Below are 15,544 nucleotides of genomic sequence, written 5' to 3'. Positions count from 1 at the left end.
TTTTCCGAGGTCCTGGATCATCTTCACTATCATTATTGCGAATTCTTTTTCTGGAAGGTTGCCTATCTCCACTTCATTTAGTTGTTTTTCTGGGGTTTTATCTTGTTCCTTCATCTGGTACATAGCCCTCTGCCTTTTCATCTTGTCTATCTTTCTGTGAATGTGGTTTTTGTTCCACAGGCTGCAGTATTGTAGTTCTTCTTGCTTCTGCTGTCTGCCCTCTTGCTCAACACTTTTTTTACACTGAGGGGAAACCTGTATATTTTTCACTTATGCTCGAGGTTTCAAACCTTAGGCTTTTGTTTAAAAACAGTTTCGACATGCCTTCACTCCTTCTCTTGGCCTGTTGGCCATTTATTTTCAAGCAGTGTCCAGAGCGTCCAGAGGTGACCTGTGGCTTAGAGGGAGGGCATCAGGGATCTTAGTGTGTCTAACTGGAGAGTTCTTTCTATCCATTCAGCCCCTCTTCATCTCTTTCTTTGCCTTTAAAAAAAATTTTTTTTTTTAAATTTATTTTTGGCTACATTAGGTCTTCGTTGCTGCATGCGGGCTTTCTTTAGTTGCGGTGAGTGGGGGCTACTCTTCGTTGTGGTTCGTGGGCGTCTCATTGCGGTGGCTTCTCTTGTTGCGGAGCACGGGCTCTAGGCGTGTGGGCTTCAGTAGTTGTGGCACGTGGGCTCAGTAGTTGTGGCACGCGGACTCAGTAGTTGTGGCCTAGTTGCTCCGCGGCATGTGGGATCTTCCCCGACTAGGGCTCGAACCCGTGTCCCCTGCATTTGCAGGCAGAATCCCAACCACTGCACCACCAGGGAAGACCTTCTTTGCCTTTTTAAAATTAGAGTTTATTAGGATTATTTCTTTTATAAAAGTAATACTGACTAGAGAAAATCCACATTACAGAAAATAAGAAATTAGAGAACATTACTCATTATACCAAGATACAGTCTCTCTTAAAAGTGTTTTTCTATCTTTTTTTCTATACATTTGAATATTTTTCTTCTTTGCAGTTCTGGTTACTTAAAATAATTCATTGTGGTAAAATACACGTACTATACAATTTACCCTTTTAACCATTTTTCAGTGTTCTCTTCATCTGTTTTTAAAGTGGGAACTAATTCCGTGCAGGCAGCAGCTTTTTCTTCTCCTAACTCTTCATTTTCTTTCTTCATCAGAACTGAAAAGCCAGAAGCCTTAATCATTCACCGGTACTTGCCGGCAGGTCCACAATCCCCTGGTCTTTTGTTATCTCAACAGTATAATTGCCTTGCAACTAAATTTATATCACTTCAAATGAGCATGGACATTCAGAGCTGCCATAAGTGTTGTCCTCCAAGTTCTTAAATTGCTACTGGCCTACCCACGTCAGGCTTCTCCTGTCCTTTACCCTGTCTTACTGAAGACTTTGAAACACCTTTAGACAAAACAGGACCCTTTGGGGCACAAAATGTCATAGTGGTTTTCATATCCTGCCTACGGATATTTGTAATTTGTAATAAGGCTGAAGGAGACACTACTTAACCCAGACAATTTAAGCTCGAATAGTGACATTTCAAGTACTCTGCCATGGAGTTGGGGATATGTTTTTGGTCAGGGGCCCCTCTGACGATTCTTTAAGAAATCCATAATTGTGATGATTTGCTCTTTCTTTACAATGACTTTTATTTCTTAACTTTGCTTTTCCTTCTGTTCCAGGGGCAGCACCCAGCTCGGGGAACGAGCAGCATTCGTCAGCCTCCATCTTCGAGCACGTGGACAGGATCTCCCGCTCCTCGGAGGCCAGTCGGCGGGTCCCCAATAAGATTCAGCTGATCGCCATGCAGCCCATCCCAGCACCTCCAGTTCCGCACCCCATACTGGCCGACCGAGTGGCAGAAACCAACAAAATTAACAAAGAGGTATTTGGTTTTATGAAAAAGTACATTAGTAAAAAAAAAAAAAAACACCTTAGATCCTGATTTGTTCACTGCTTAAAAATGAAAGTTAGTGTCAAAAATATGAGCTAAAGATATGAGCTGCTCACAGATGTTCTTAATATTAAATCTGGTACTCAGTGTTTTTAGATCAGATACCATTCAAGGACACCAGTAGGCACACTGGTGGATGTGCAGATTAAAGACCAGGGGCGGCTATCTGTAAAAAGTCCACCTTAGCCCATGGCTGGGGTTTGGGGATTTGGATCTTGGAAAGATTCCCACCATTCCCAGAATGGAGTGGCTCGCCGTGCCTAAACTGTTTGTACAAGCAACATGATTTATGATGAACAACTCTTTCTTCTGGGAGTCTGGAATTTTGGTACCTGCTAGGCAGAGGGTGCCTGTGTGACCGGCCTCTAGTAAATGTCCTGGGCATTGAGTCTCTAATGAGCTTCCCTGGTAGACGTTTCACATGTGTTGTCACAACTCGTTGCTGGAGGAATTCACATCCTGCATGACTTTTCTGGGAAAGGACTCTTGGAAGATGTGCCTGGTTTCCTCCAGACCTCACCCTGTGTGCCATTCCTCTGTGCTGATTTTGCTTTGTATCCTTTTGCTGTAATAAATTGGACTTAACATTCTGAGTCCGGAGAGTTCTCCTAGTGAATCGTTGAATGTGGGGTAATCTTGGGACCACAGTAGACTCTGTGATCCCTGATAGATCTGCTCTGGCCCCAAATATCTAGGTAAGTCTTGGGAAGAAACTGTATTTCCAGTGACTCCTGGAACAGTGAGTTAGATCTGCTTTCCTCCTAAGATTTGGGGAACCAGAAGGCCAGGTCAGGTCACTGTTAACTTGAACTTGAGGAGTTTGACCTGGGCTGGACCATGAGTGGAATGAATGCTGTTCAGGGTTGCCCACATGGTAGCATCATGACTGTCAGTTTCTTGCCTCTAAGAAACACCTGCTGCTCTTGTGAGTTCTGCCAGGTGAAGTAATAATGGATACAGTTGAATCCTTAAAGTGGATCATCTTACAGAAGTCTTAGCAAGAGTTCTTACACACTCTCCTCTCCACACCTCATTGGCTCCTTGCCAAGGACGTGACCAGAAGAACGTGCGTCATGGGTTCAAGGGGACACGTGCTTGTTCCTTCTCACGGATGCTCGGGAGCCCTGGCGCTGCAGGACCCCGGTCCTAGCCTAGACCTCTCCCCATCAGTCCTGCGTTGCATGTGCCTCACACGGCCGTGAGTAAGCACCCTGGAGTGGGTTCTCCGTGTGGCCAAAAAAAGAAGAGAATGAGCTCACCAGTGCGGTGATAGCACTCATCGCCCCTTTTTTCTTTTACTATCTTTAAAATGTATTTGATGCATACATATGGTATGGGAAACATATATATTGATTATAAAGCATAAAGTGAAAACCCAAGTTAAGAACAAGAGGCATTATCAGTACTGGTGCACCTACCTATAGGCTCCATACATCTCAGTGGAAACGTTTTCTTATTAGGAGCTTCTGGTGCAGATTCCTAGCATGTCTTGGTCCTCCTATGGGGACCTCATGTATTTTAAAGAACAATTAGATCCTGATAGAGTAAGAGGGGCTTGCTGAATTCTCCTGCTGGGAAGTTGTCAAGAATCTCCTCCACCTGACCCTCCCTCTCAAGCAGGCTCAAGGAGTACGTGGCTTCTCGTCCACTGTGGCGTGGCCAGGAGCCTTCCGCCTTGTCTTAGACGTTGGTCCTGCTCTCTTCTCCCAGTCGGATTCCTAGTTTGGTTTCCCTTTTTTCCCTCTGTCTCCATCTCGCTTGCTGTTAAGTCCTCTGAAGCAGGGGTAAGGGCTTGGAAAACGAGGGGATGCACCTCCATGAGGGAAAGCATTCCCCGTCTGCTCTCCCCGACAGCTCAGCCGACCTGCCGCTCCCGGAGCTGTGGCCTCGTTCCCCCAGACCTGCATCCACATTCCTGCTTCTGGCCCTCAGCACCTTGGTGCCTGCCCTGCACACCCTCTGCCCACTTCCCTCCCTCCCCTGCTTCAGAACCAGCCGGCTCTTGGAGACCTAGGTCAGGCCCCATGTAGCCAGCGAGGATGTGTTTCCATACGTGTCGATTTTCCTCTTTGAGGAGGGGTGTCTCATGGCAGGGGGCTTGTTTTGGTAACACTAAACATCATTAGTAAATGGGTATTTCATTGTATAATGCAAATACCTTCTTTCACTCTGTCTTAATTTTAAAATCTCTAAAGTAGGGATATTATTGGGTGTGGAAAATATTTACTCTTTTCTCGGGGAGTATGAAATATAGTTGTCACTGTTCCTCAGTATCTTCAGAGTTGCCCCTGGCCTGTTTCCCGGGTTTGAGTTCTTTTGCCCTGTTTGGGGGCCGATACCACGGCTTCCGCCGTCACACCCACCACGTGGAGTGTGGGGATACAGCTCCGGATGAAGGAGGTTCCCTGCGCTCTGTGTGGGTGTGCCTGTCCCTGTCACCCCTTCGGGGCCTCGTGGGAGCCTAGGGCAGCCGGGGGCGGGGAGGAGAGTCGCAGGAAGGCCTCCCAGCTGCTTTCTCTGCGTGGTCCCAGAGACCGTCAGAACGTTCCGTCTGTCTCGTTTCCCAGATCCAGACAGCGCTGCGGCACAAGTCGGAGATCGAGCACCATCGGAACAAGATCCGGCTCCGCGCCAAGCGCCGCGGGCACTACGAGTTCCCGGTGCTGGACGAGCTTTCGTCGGGAGACACGCGGGAGCGGCACCGCGTGTACCGCAGGGCGCAGATGCAGATTGACAAGATCCTGGACCCCACGGCCAGCGTGCCCTCCGTGTTCATAGAGCCCAGGAAGAGGTGGGCCCCGAGCCGGGCTGGGGGCCCCTGCTGCAGGGGTACAAGGGCTCGGCCGTGGAGGGGGCGGGGAGAAGTCTCTGGAAGCGAGTCCAGGCTGTGTAGGCTGGGAGGCCGCCATCCCGCCTGGAGGTCACCTGTGGTGAAGGCTGCGTTCATTCCGCCCCAGTGGCCCCGGAGCACTTCCCTGGGTTTCGTGTCTCCTGGAATTCAGACTTCTGAGAAGGTGGCGCTTTCCTTCTGAGGCTGCTCCATGGCTCCCTCCTCCTGCCTCTCTTCTTCAGCTCTCACCCCCAGCATCTCCACCTCCTGTGCTTGGTCTCCAGTTCGGCCGGGCGAATCTCTCATTTCTTTTCTTTTTTTTTTGAATCTCTCGTTTCTTATCGCACAGCCGCCCTCAGAGTCTCGGTCTCTTGGTCTCCCGGGCCCTTGCCCCCTAACGCAGAGGCATTTTCTGTGAGATCAGCTCTCGTTTGTGTCTTGCTCTGCTCACACCTGTGCTGGCTTGGGCTGCCTGCCGGCTGGACCCTGGGCTCCTGTACCTAGCGGGGCGCTGCCTTTCACCCAGCTGCTCCCCACCGCCCAGCAGCACAGAGGAACTGCCGCCCCCTTGGCGGTGGCCTCATTGCCCCCTAAACATTCATCTGCATTCCTGTTTCTGGCTCTCCACATGGTCCTCCCTGCACCTCACACTCTCCCCACTTCCCTCCCCGTCCGCAGATCCTACTCATTCCTCAAGACCTAGATCAGGCCACAGGTAGCCAGCGATTATAACATTCTCTGTTGTTCCATGTGTTTAGTATAGTCTGCCCAGGTGGACCGTGAACTTTCTTAGAGCAGAGACTGTGTCTTACACATTGTTTATATCCTGTGGGGTGCTTACTACAGTGGCTAGTGGGTCCTAGGTGCTCAGACAATACTTGGCGTTTAGTTGATGAGCCCATGGCCGGAAGGTTATTCCCTATGAAGATAACCTCTCTTTTCTCCCGGCAGCTCCAGGATAAAACGTTCTCCTAAACCACGCCGTAAACATCAGGTCAATGGCTGCCCCGGAGATGCTGAGAAGGACAGACTTATCACCACAGACAGCGACGGCACTTACAAACGGCCCCCTGGTGTCCACAACTCTGCCTATATTGGTTGCCCGGTGTGTAACGTCAAGCCTGGCTTCTGGTCGCTCTTAGGGAGAGGTGGCTGCTGCCCTGGGTGGTGGTGATGCCCAGTAGGTGATGCGCCAGGGCCAGCTAGGTTGTGAGGCATGGAGGGTGGGGAAGGGGTGGGCAGTTCCTCTGAAGAGAGACTTGAGTCATAGAGACCAAGGGGCTGCTGGGGGAGCCCTCTGGAAACACACTCAGTGTTTTTACTTCCTATAAGCAAACCCTGTCCTCAGGCTTCAGAATGGCAACTTCTTGAGGTCAATTGGAAAACAGAGAGAAGCATCCAGAAAGTTTCTTTTTTCTTTCCTTCATCAGAGAGTTGTTTGGGTTTCATGGTGGTAGGAGGGACATTTAGGGTTTTGTCCCATCTTCTGTTCTTGGAGTGCTAAGAGGATATTACATTTGCTAATATATATATCTAGTTTTAAGATGGAAGAAAGAGTTTAATGGAAGTTAAGAAATAGGGAGTTAAACAATTTTTTCTAAAGGAAAGGGGCACAGAGTTGCTTGTAGTGTTAAAGCAGACGTTGACAGCATTAAGACACATACAGACCTCACTGAGCAGGGAAGAAAGGGCCAGCCTCCCCAAGGGGCCGTGAGAAATACAGACACAAAGACACCCCAAGACAGAGCAGGAGCCCCACGTTCCCAGTGTGTCTGGCAGCACCGGGGACACACAGTGCACGTCTGTAGCCCTGTGCCAGGGTGAAGCCCTTTCTCGTTGCACAAGACCACCTTTCTCCTTCCGGAGGCAAAGTTACAGAGCCATCCTTCTTAGAGAGAAATTAGCAAAAACACATCCTTGGAGAAGGAGTTTGTGATGTACATGATCACTTCAGTTAGAGCTTATGTAACCAGTGATTTCTTATTTGAGTTTTATATTTTATCTCTCAAATTACACAAATAACTAACACTGAGAGACACTAAACATAATTACACATATGTGCCAAATACCATACTGACATTGGGGCTAAATATAATTGAGTCATGATCATCTGAAAGAACCAGGCTTTTCCTTTGGAACTTACTGTGTTTCTGGTGTCCTGAGACTGACCATCCCTTCGTAACTGGCTCATGAGGATTGGTGTGATTCCCGCGGGTTGGAAGCTCTACAAATTAGGCTGCTTTGCTCCCCAACAGAATGAAGGAATCCTTTCTGAAGGCTGTGAATGAATTCCTCAGGTGGGGGAACCTCAGGCAGTTCTCACAGTAGATGGCGCTGCTGAGCCGCTGCCGTGTTTTTGGACAGGTGTTTGGGCGTCTGTGGTGTTCGGCTTGATCTGGGGAGGGCTTTTCCCTTGGCTCCCCAGGATGGCCCCCTGGAGCTTTCGTTTTTGTCTCATCCGGGATCTCAGAGATCCTGTTGTGTGAAACCAATGAGCAGAAGAAGGGGGAGCATTTCTTCTTCCCTCTTGGCTTCCAGAGCCCAGGGCTCCTTCTCTGAGACGAATCTGTAGGAGAGCCTTTGCAGTCCCGCACGTTCTTTTGTCAGTAGCCCTGAGTTCCATCGTCCAGTGCCACTGAGTTTTGTGAGGGGATAACCTGTCCTGCCCTTGCCCTCTCAATGACCATAAATCAGGCCTCTTTCATGGTGGCCCAGACTGTCCTTTTTCTCCTTGCTTTTTTTCTTAGCAGAAAGCACAGAGGTTCCTCCCTCAGTTGGTGGGAAGAAGCCCTTCCCTGGAGAACACTACCTCAATCAGCTGCTTCATCCCACGTGGCTCCATTTTTCAAAGATTCCCTAATAGGAAATTCTTCCTCAGATGGACTTTTTACTTTCTCTCCCTAAAAATTCTGAAACATATATTTTCTTTTTTTTAATGCTTATATTGTATGATTTTTGTTTAGTATAGTTCATTTACAATATTGTGTTAGTTTCAGGTGTACAGCAAAGTGATTCAGTTATACATATACATATATCTATTCTTTTTCAGATATTTTTTCCCATATAGGTTATTACAGAAGATGGAGTAGAGTTCCCTGTGCTGTACAATAGGTCCTTGTTGTATATGTTAATCCCAACCTCCTAATTTATGCCTCCCCCCACCTTTCCCCTTTGCTAACCATAAATTTGTTTTCTAAGTCTGTGAGTCTGATGAAACATATACCTTCACAGATAATGCCTTTTTGGGAACTCACCTTTTCTTAGGTAGTATTTCATCTTGAAGGTTATACTAGACATACATGTTTTTGAACTATCTTGAATTTTATGCTTTCGCCTCAAAATATCTTCTTCTTGAGAGCTCTGTTCTCTTGAGGTGAAAGAAATATTTCTGGATTTCTTGTAACTAGGGCTACTATTGTAATTCAAGCCTCAGCAGACATTGACCCTCAGGCAAATCCAGCCTGCTGTCTGCTTTTGTAAATAAAGTTTTATTGGAACACAGCCACACCCATCATTTTTGTGTTATCTATGGCTGCTCTTGCTACAGTGGCAGAGTTGAGTAGCTGTATGGCTCACAAAGCCTAAACTATTTACTCTCTGGCCCGTTATGGAAGTTTGTCAATGCCGATATAATTTATTATCCAAGCCAGACACTTGTGAGGGTGAAAGGAGATGCTGTTAATTATCCTAGGACAACAAGCATGAACTGAGCTTGTCCTGGGCCAACCATGGTGCATGATCACTCTCTTATAATACAAAGGATTGCGAAGAGGCACCAGAATACATCATCTCTGATGACTAAAGGTAAAAAAGTTCTCATGTATTTCTGAGGAGTGATAGGTGAACATGTATCTGTGCAAAGGAAACAAGTTGAATATCAAAGTCATCAAACTTGGGGGCTTCCCTGGTGGCACAGTGGTTAAGAATCTGCCTGCCAACGCAGGGGACACGGGTTCGAGCCCTGGTCTGGGAAGATGCCACGTGCCATGGAGCAGCTAAGCCTGTGCGCCACAACTTCTGAGCCTGCGCTCTAGAGCCCGCGAGCCACAGCTACTGAAGCCTGCGCGCCTAGAGCCCGTGCTCTGCAACAAAAGAACCACCGCAACGAGAAGCCTGCGCACCACAAGGAAGAGTAGCCCCCACTCGCTGCAACTAGAGAAAGCCCGTGCGCAACAACGAAGACCCGACGCAGCCAAAAATAAATAAATAAAATAAATTAAAACAAAGTCATCAAACTTGGATTCAAGAGAATGGAATTCAAATTCCAACTCAGGGATCCTGGGTAAATCTCAGCTTCTGAAGATCACAGTTATTCATTTCTTATTAAGTACCATCTACATGTGAAACACTGTGCTGGATGTTAGGACATAGGAAAATGAACAAGACCTCTTCTTGGCCTGCAGGTTGCTAACAGTCTAGCCTGCAAAGTGTGGAGGCAGCAAGAAGACCAGAGAACGGGAAACTCTGACATCATGGCTCTGTAGTTCTTTGCCTTCTTGGCAGGATTCATGGGACCAGTGAGACTCCAAGGGGACCTCACTTCACACCTTCACAACATGTCTCTCTTGCTGTAAAAGTTAAACCTTCTTTAAAGTTATGACTACTGAGGGTGAGACTGGCAGTGGCTATAGCTCTTAGGGACTCTCTTCAAGTGTATGTAGGGTCTGTCCCCCACCTTGGAATCTCAGTTTAGGCTGCGGCCACACTGCTCTCTTCCTTGCAGTGCGGTTACCCAGTCAGCTTCTGGAACCACCGGCAGGAACATCGCTTCTGGCTTTGGAGAGACGCTCTTACTTACCAGTAGGATGTTTTTACAGACATGCTTCTCCTCTTCTCCATGAAGTGTTAGGTTGGGGGCTCTGTACTGACTACATTCTTCCCCGTCTGCTCCTCGAGAAAACCAAGAACGGAAGAAGGGCATGCGTGTGGGCCTCTTTTTGCACCTTGTAAGGAGAGGAACACAGAGTCTTTCCGATGCTACGTCATAAACCAGAGACCTTTGTGGCCCCAAATCCTTACCTTGATGACGAAGTCATTTAGTAGAACTTTACTGGGATATTGTGTTTCGGAGAAACAGCCTCACAGGACTAAGTGTGTATTGTACCTTGGAGTGAGACCATCCACTCGCTGTTGTGAAGGGCAGAGCACCTGCCCGTCTCAGGGGGGGGCGGTCTCTACCTAATGGCACTTGTTTCTGTAGAGGGTGAGGGCCCAGTGATGCCAGGGCTTCCAGGTCTGCCAAGAGAATCCGGAACTCTGAGTTTTAGTAGGAAATTTTCAGATTTTTAAAATATTGGCCATCTGTTTTTTAAAGACTGGTGCGGGCTAAGCAGAACAGGTCTGTGAGCTGTTGGTGGGTTTGCCAGTCCATTATCTGGTTTTCTCTCTGTTTGGAGTTAAGCAGCTGCTGCTGTTAAGTGTTTGACGCTGGTGTGAATAATAACGGATCATTGCTGGACAGACCATAGTCATTAGGAAGCATTTTAGACAGTTGGCTAAGAGGAAGGATGTGTCTCTGCAATAGAGATTTTCTTTGTAAGAGACTCACTGATCCAAACAGATATGGGAATGCCTTCCTTTGGCCCTCATGTAGAGTGATCCAGTGAGCAAACCTAAACCGTGGACGAGTAGGGCAAGCAGAGCATTCCAGAAAAAGGCACCCACCCTTCTTCATGGAGGGCATGGGGTCACCAGCCCCTTGAGCAGAACCTCTTCTCTTTTCAGTGTGTCAGTTGTAGTCATTGTGATGTTTGGGCTTCTGGGGCCACTGAGACCAGAAAGGCCTCTTTTTCCATTGGTTCCTTGTTTTGTCTCTTACAGTTTACCGAGTGTATATTATGACCACATTTGGCTCAGAAGGTAGTATCAGGAAATAAGATTTTTAAAAAATCTTAATTGTTACTTATGTCCCTGCCTCTTAGACAGTGGGTATAGAATATAATTTAAACTTTTCTTGTTGACTCATGTTATCCAGGGATACCACCATTTAAAAGAAGTAGTTTCTGAACAAATAATTGACACTATTTACTGTTTGTAAAGAGTTGTCGTAATAGGTATTTAAATGGTTTATACACACACAGTTGTAATATCATGGTGCCTTTGAACTCTTTTGTGGGTGTATAGGGCTATTCTTCCTGTTATTAATAGTCAATAGACTGCTTTAGTTTTGGGTTTCTGTATCTAGGGAAAGTCAACTAGGTATTTTAGTATATAGACTCTGACACATCGTTTTTGGTTGCTAGGGGCTTTCAGGAAAAAATGTGCACTTCCAGGTACTGAGATACATTTCAGGGAGTTGATTGAGTTTTGCTGGACAAATGACTGTTGAATATTTTTACTTTTTTCTTTCTTCTGATTCAAACTTTTTGCCCCCATGAAAGGTAACGCACATCCCTCAGCTGTGATTTGAAAAATTCTTACGGTAAACCCATTCCTCAATGTCAGTGAAAATTGTTAAATTCTTTTTTAGTCCTAGAGTTTTGTTTTTGGGTCTCCACAGAAGCTCGTGTCTGATTCTTCACTTTGCTGTTTCCCCCGCTGTAGTCTGATCCCGACCTCCCAGCAGATGTGCAGACGCCGTCTTCAGCTGAGCTGGGGAGGTATCCAGGCCTGCCCTTCCCGGCCTCCCAGTACGTCCCGCCCCAGCCGTCCATCGAGGAGGCGCGGCAGACCATGCACTCCCTCCTGGATGATGCTTTTGCCCTCGTGGCCCCCAGCAGCCAGCCCCCTAACACTGCGGCTGCAGGCCCTGGGGTCCCAGCCGGCCTGCCTGTGAACAGCACCCCTTCCCGGGAAGAGAGACGAGCCACCCAGTGGGGGTCCTTCTACAGCCCAGCCCAGACGGCCAACAACCCATGCAGTGTAAGTGTGGACCTTCTAGAATTCTCTTATGGGCAAGATGTCGGAGATTTGTTGCCTGACTGCCTCGTTTTCAGGATCCCTGCAATACTCTTGTTGGATTTGATTGGAATTAAAGCTTGGATGATGAGTCTTAGTTTTTATTATCTTCTAGGTTAATTCTCAGTGTTGAAAGCATTCTTTTGTGCAACTCAGGTGTTTTGTGGAGGTATCTTCCTGAGTTCCCTTCATTGTCATGAAATATAGGTGGAGTATGTGTCAAAATATATTCTCATTGATGTCTCCATAAGAGGTACAGTTAAGAAGGTACTAGAATCGGGGCTTCCCTGGTGGCGCAGTGGTTGAGAATCTGCCTGCCAGTGCAGGGGACACGGGTTCGAGCGCTGGTCTGGGAGGATCCCACATGCCGCGGAGCAACTGGGCCCGTGAGCCACAATTACTGAGCCTGCGCGTCTGGAGCCTGTGCTCCGCAACAAGAGAGGCCGCGATAGTGAGAGGCCCGCGCACCGCGATGAAGAGTGGCGCCCGCTTGCCACAACTAGAGAAAGCCCTCGCACAGAAACGAAGACCCAACACAGCCATAAATAAATAAAATTAAAAAAAAAAAAGAAAAAAAAAGAACCGTGTGCTCTGACATATCTCAAAATGGTTCCTTTAAAAAAAAAAAAAAAAAAGAAGGTACTAGAATCATTAAGCTTCCTTGTGTAGCCCACCTGGGACTGAAGAGGTGAGGCGAGGGTCTGGGAGTGTAGGCAGCTAGTCCACAAGTAGCCAAGCACAGTCATTTTCAAATACCATATTTCCACCTTGGGAGTTGACATTTCAGTGTTTCATCTGTCTTTGTGATCCTTTATTTTTTTCGTATTCAGTCAGACCTTTCAAATGTACCTTCTCAAGTCATGGAGAAGAAGTAGAACTCAAGGATGTAGCATTAAATATTATTTTTTGCTAATTTCAGATTAAACGATCAGACTGAAACATTTGACTCTGGAAAGATGTTAATAGGTTACAATTTAAATTTCTTCTTCAAGGAGTGTTTATACAGGGTTCCTCTAATTTTTTGTGTGTGTGTGTGTGTTCATAGTTTTTGTTTTCTTCTAGTTTTCTGAAATAGAATCTGTGCTTTTTTTTTTTTTAAATTTTATTTATTTATTTATTTATTTATGGCTGTGTTGGGTCTTCGTTTCTGTGCGAGGGCTTTCTCTAGTTGCGGCAAGCGGGGGCCACTCTTCATCGCGGTGCGCGGGCCTCTCACTGTAGTGGCCTCTCTTGTTGCGGAGCACAGGCTCCAGATGTGCAGGCTCAGCAATTGTGGCTCACGGGCCTAGTCACTCCGCGGCATGTGGGATCTTCCCAGACCAGCGCTCGAACCCGTGTCCCCTGCACTGGCAGGCAGATTCTCAACCACTGCGCCACCAGGGAAGCCCGGTTCCTCTAATTTTGTTAACCATATTAAGGTTAAATTGGGTGATAATAAACATATGTTAAAAGAATTTTCATCTCTGAAATTGGTATGAATTTTGAAAGTATGCTCTTCGAAATAGATTGTTTCCTTCAAGGCATGGTGGGCCTGAGGTATAGATAAAGGCTACCATGCAGGGGAAAAATATTCAATCTAGTTATTGTTGTTTTAAATATAAAAATATAGATTGTTTCAACAATAAATATTAAACTACTTCATAATTACAGTTGGTATATAATTGTAACTGGTAGTTTATAATCTTTAAGGAAATGGATGATACAGAACAAAACTCGGTGATAAAATGAATTTGACTATAGCTGCTATCTGTTTAAGCTTCTCTCATTTGTTTATTCATTCAAATATATTTATGGAGCACCTGCCATGTTCTGGGTGCTTGGGATACAGAGGTGCATGATACACAACTCCAGCTCCTACATCCCAGTGCGGGTATGTGGACAATTGAAGCAGTAACTTAGTACAGCACAGTGTGGCAGGTGTCATGGCAAGAGGAAAGTATGTGGGGGGAGTACTTGACCGAAAGTGCTTGGGAAGGATTTTATAGACAAAATGAAATCTAAGTGGAAGTCTGAGGGTAATTAGTGGTTATCAGTTAAAGAAGAGTATTTCAGGTAGTGGGGAAGCTATCAGAGACACAGAAGTGAAAGTGTCTGGTACAAACTCCCTCTTCTGGACAAGATGGAGGAAAGGATCTAGATTTACCTTCTCTCCAGAAACAGCTAAAATAACTGAACAAAATATATGGGTTTTCACAACATTGGACGTTAGAGATGAGTAGAACCCTACAGTCACCCCAACTGTCTTGAGAGAGTTTCTAGTCTTGAGAGAGTTTCTAGCTATGGTGCAGGGCGGAAGACCCCAGGCAGAGCTCAGTGGTCTCCCTGAGTTGAGAAAACAGAGTTGAGAGTCTGGGGAGGAAAAGGCAGCTAGAGTTCACAATGAACAGTGCAGGAAAGCAGAGAGATGCACAGAGAGATAATTCCAGAGAGCTGCATGGAATCTTCATTTGAGTACTGACCAGTTTTAAGTACAGAACTACCCCAGAAGATTAGTGGGAACAATCCTCAGAGCTCACATAAACGTGGGAATATGTTCCTGCTGTGGACTGAATTGTATTCCCCCCAAATTTGTATGTTGAAACCTAAACCCCCATGCGAATATATTGGAGATAGAGTCCTGAAGGAGGAAATTAAGGTTAAATGAGGTCATAAGGTTGGAACCCTGATCTGATAGAACTGATGCCCTTAGAAGAGCAAGAGACGCCAGAGCTCTCTCTCCACCATGTGAGGACACAAGAAGGCAGCTGTCCACAAACCATGAAGAGAACTCTCACCAACAACTGAACCCTGCTGGAAACTTGATTGTGGATTTTCCAGCCTCCAAAACTGTGAAAAAGTAAATTTCTGTTGTTTAAGCCACCCAATCTGTGATATTTTGTTATGGCAGCCTGAGATGACTAATACAGTTTCTTTTGTACCAGTGTGAAAGACCTCATAATTCATGGAGCATCGATTAGAGTACTTAGAGCTGCTCTCATTCTACCTAACACAGAAAAAAGTAAGACCTGAACCTGAACAAAGCTCAAGAATATTTATAAAGAAAACCAAAAATATACAGTATCCAACAAGGTCAACTTAATAATCAAAGTCTGGCATCCAATCAAACTAACCAGACAAGCAGAGAAGCAAGAAAATGGCATAGATGGTACCATTAGTAGACAAAGATATTAAGAGAATTATAATGGAGTTCTGTATGTTCAAGAAACTAGAGGAAAGAGTGAACATATTAATTAGAAGCATTGAAAATATTAAAGGATACAAATCAAATTTTGAAATGAAAACTATAATGTCTGAGATGAAAAATATGTACTGGATGGGATAAATGGTAGATTAGATTTGCAGAAGAAAAGATTAGTAAGCTTGAATGCATAGTAATAAAAACTATCCAACATGAAACAAAGAGAGTAAATATTAGACTAAAAGATGAATAGCTCATTAGTGAGCTGTGGGGCAACTTTAAGTAGACTAATATACATGTAATTGGAGTTCTTGAAGGAGCAGAGAGGGTGTCAGAAAAAAATAGAGGAATAATTTTTTCTGAATTTGATTGAAACTGTAAATCTGCAGATCCACAAAATTTGATGAACCATATGCACAAGAAATATGAGGAAAACTATACCAAAAATATGATGAAATTGCTTAAAATAAGTGATAAAGATCTTTATATTATCCAGAGAAAAAGGGCAGATATAACATACAGTGGAACAAAAGTAAGGATGACAGCAGAATTCTCATTGTCCAGAAAACAGTGGAACAAATATTTAAAGAACTGAAAGAAAAAACTGTCAACCTAGAATTCTATATCCAGTGAAAACCTCTTTCAAAAACTAAGGTGAAATAAAAACTTTTTCAG

The 15,544-nt window shown here is 45.6% G+C and overlaps 1 protein-coding gene and 1 long non-coding RNA gene across 3 annotated transcripts in view; one reads left to right on the top strand and one right to left on the bottom strand.

Annotated features, from left to right (window-relative positions):
- LOC309632627 overlaps positions 1-15,544 on the bottom strand; it is a 364,034-nt gene that overhangs the window by 194,455 nt on the left and 154,035 nt on the right. The gene's annotated exons all lie outside the window — the stretch shown is intronic.
- Positions 1-15,544, top strand: part of KIAA1549 — a 145,444-nt gene that overhangs the window by 103,116 nt on the left and 26,784 nt on the right. For both annotated transcript variants that reach the window (XM_082400255.1, XM_082400254.1), the window contains exons 13-16: positions 1,693-1,895; positions 4,532-4,755; positions 5,746-5,899; positions 11,338-11,655. In XM_082400255.1, coding sequence (XP_082256381.1) covers positions 1,693-1,895; positions 4,532-4,755; positions 5,746-5,899; positions 11,338-11,655 — 899 coding nt within the window. The remainder of the gene's footprint in view (positions 1-1,692; positions 1,896-4,531; positions 4,756-5,745; positions 5,900-11,337; positions 11,656-15,544) is intronic.

Source organism: Balaenoptera borealis (assembly GCF_965194805.1).
Source record: "Balaenoptera borealis genome assembly, chromosome: 7".
In the NCBI taxonomy this organism is placed as follows: Eukaryota; Metazoa; Chordata; class Mammalia; order Artiodactyla; family Balaenopteridae; genus Balaenoptera; species Balaenoptera borealis.
This window is presented reverse-complemented; position numbering and strand designations above follow the sequence as displayed.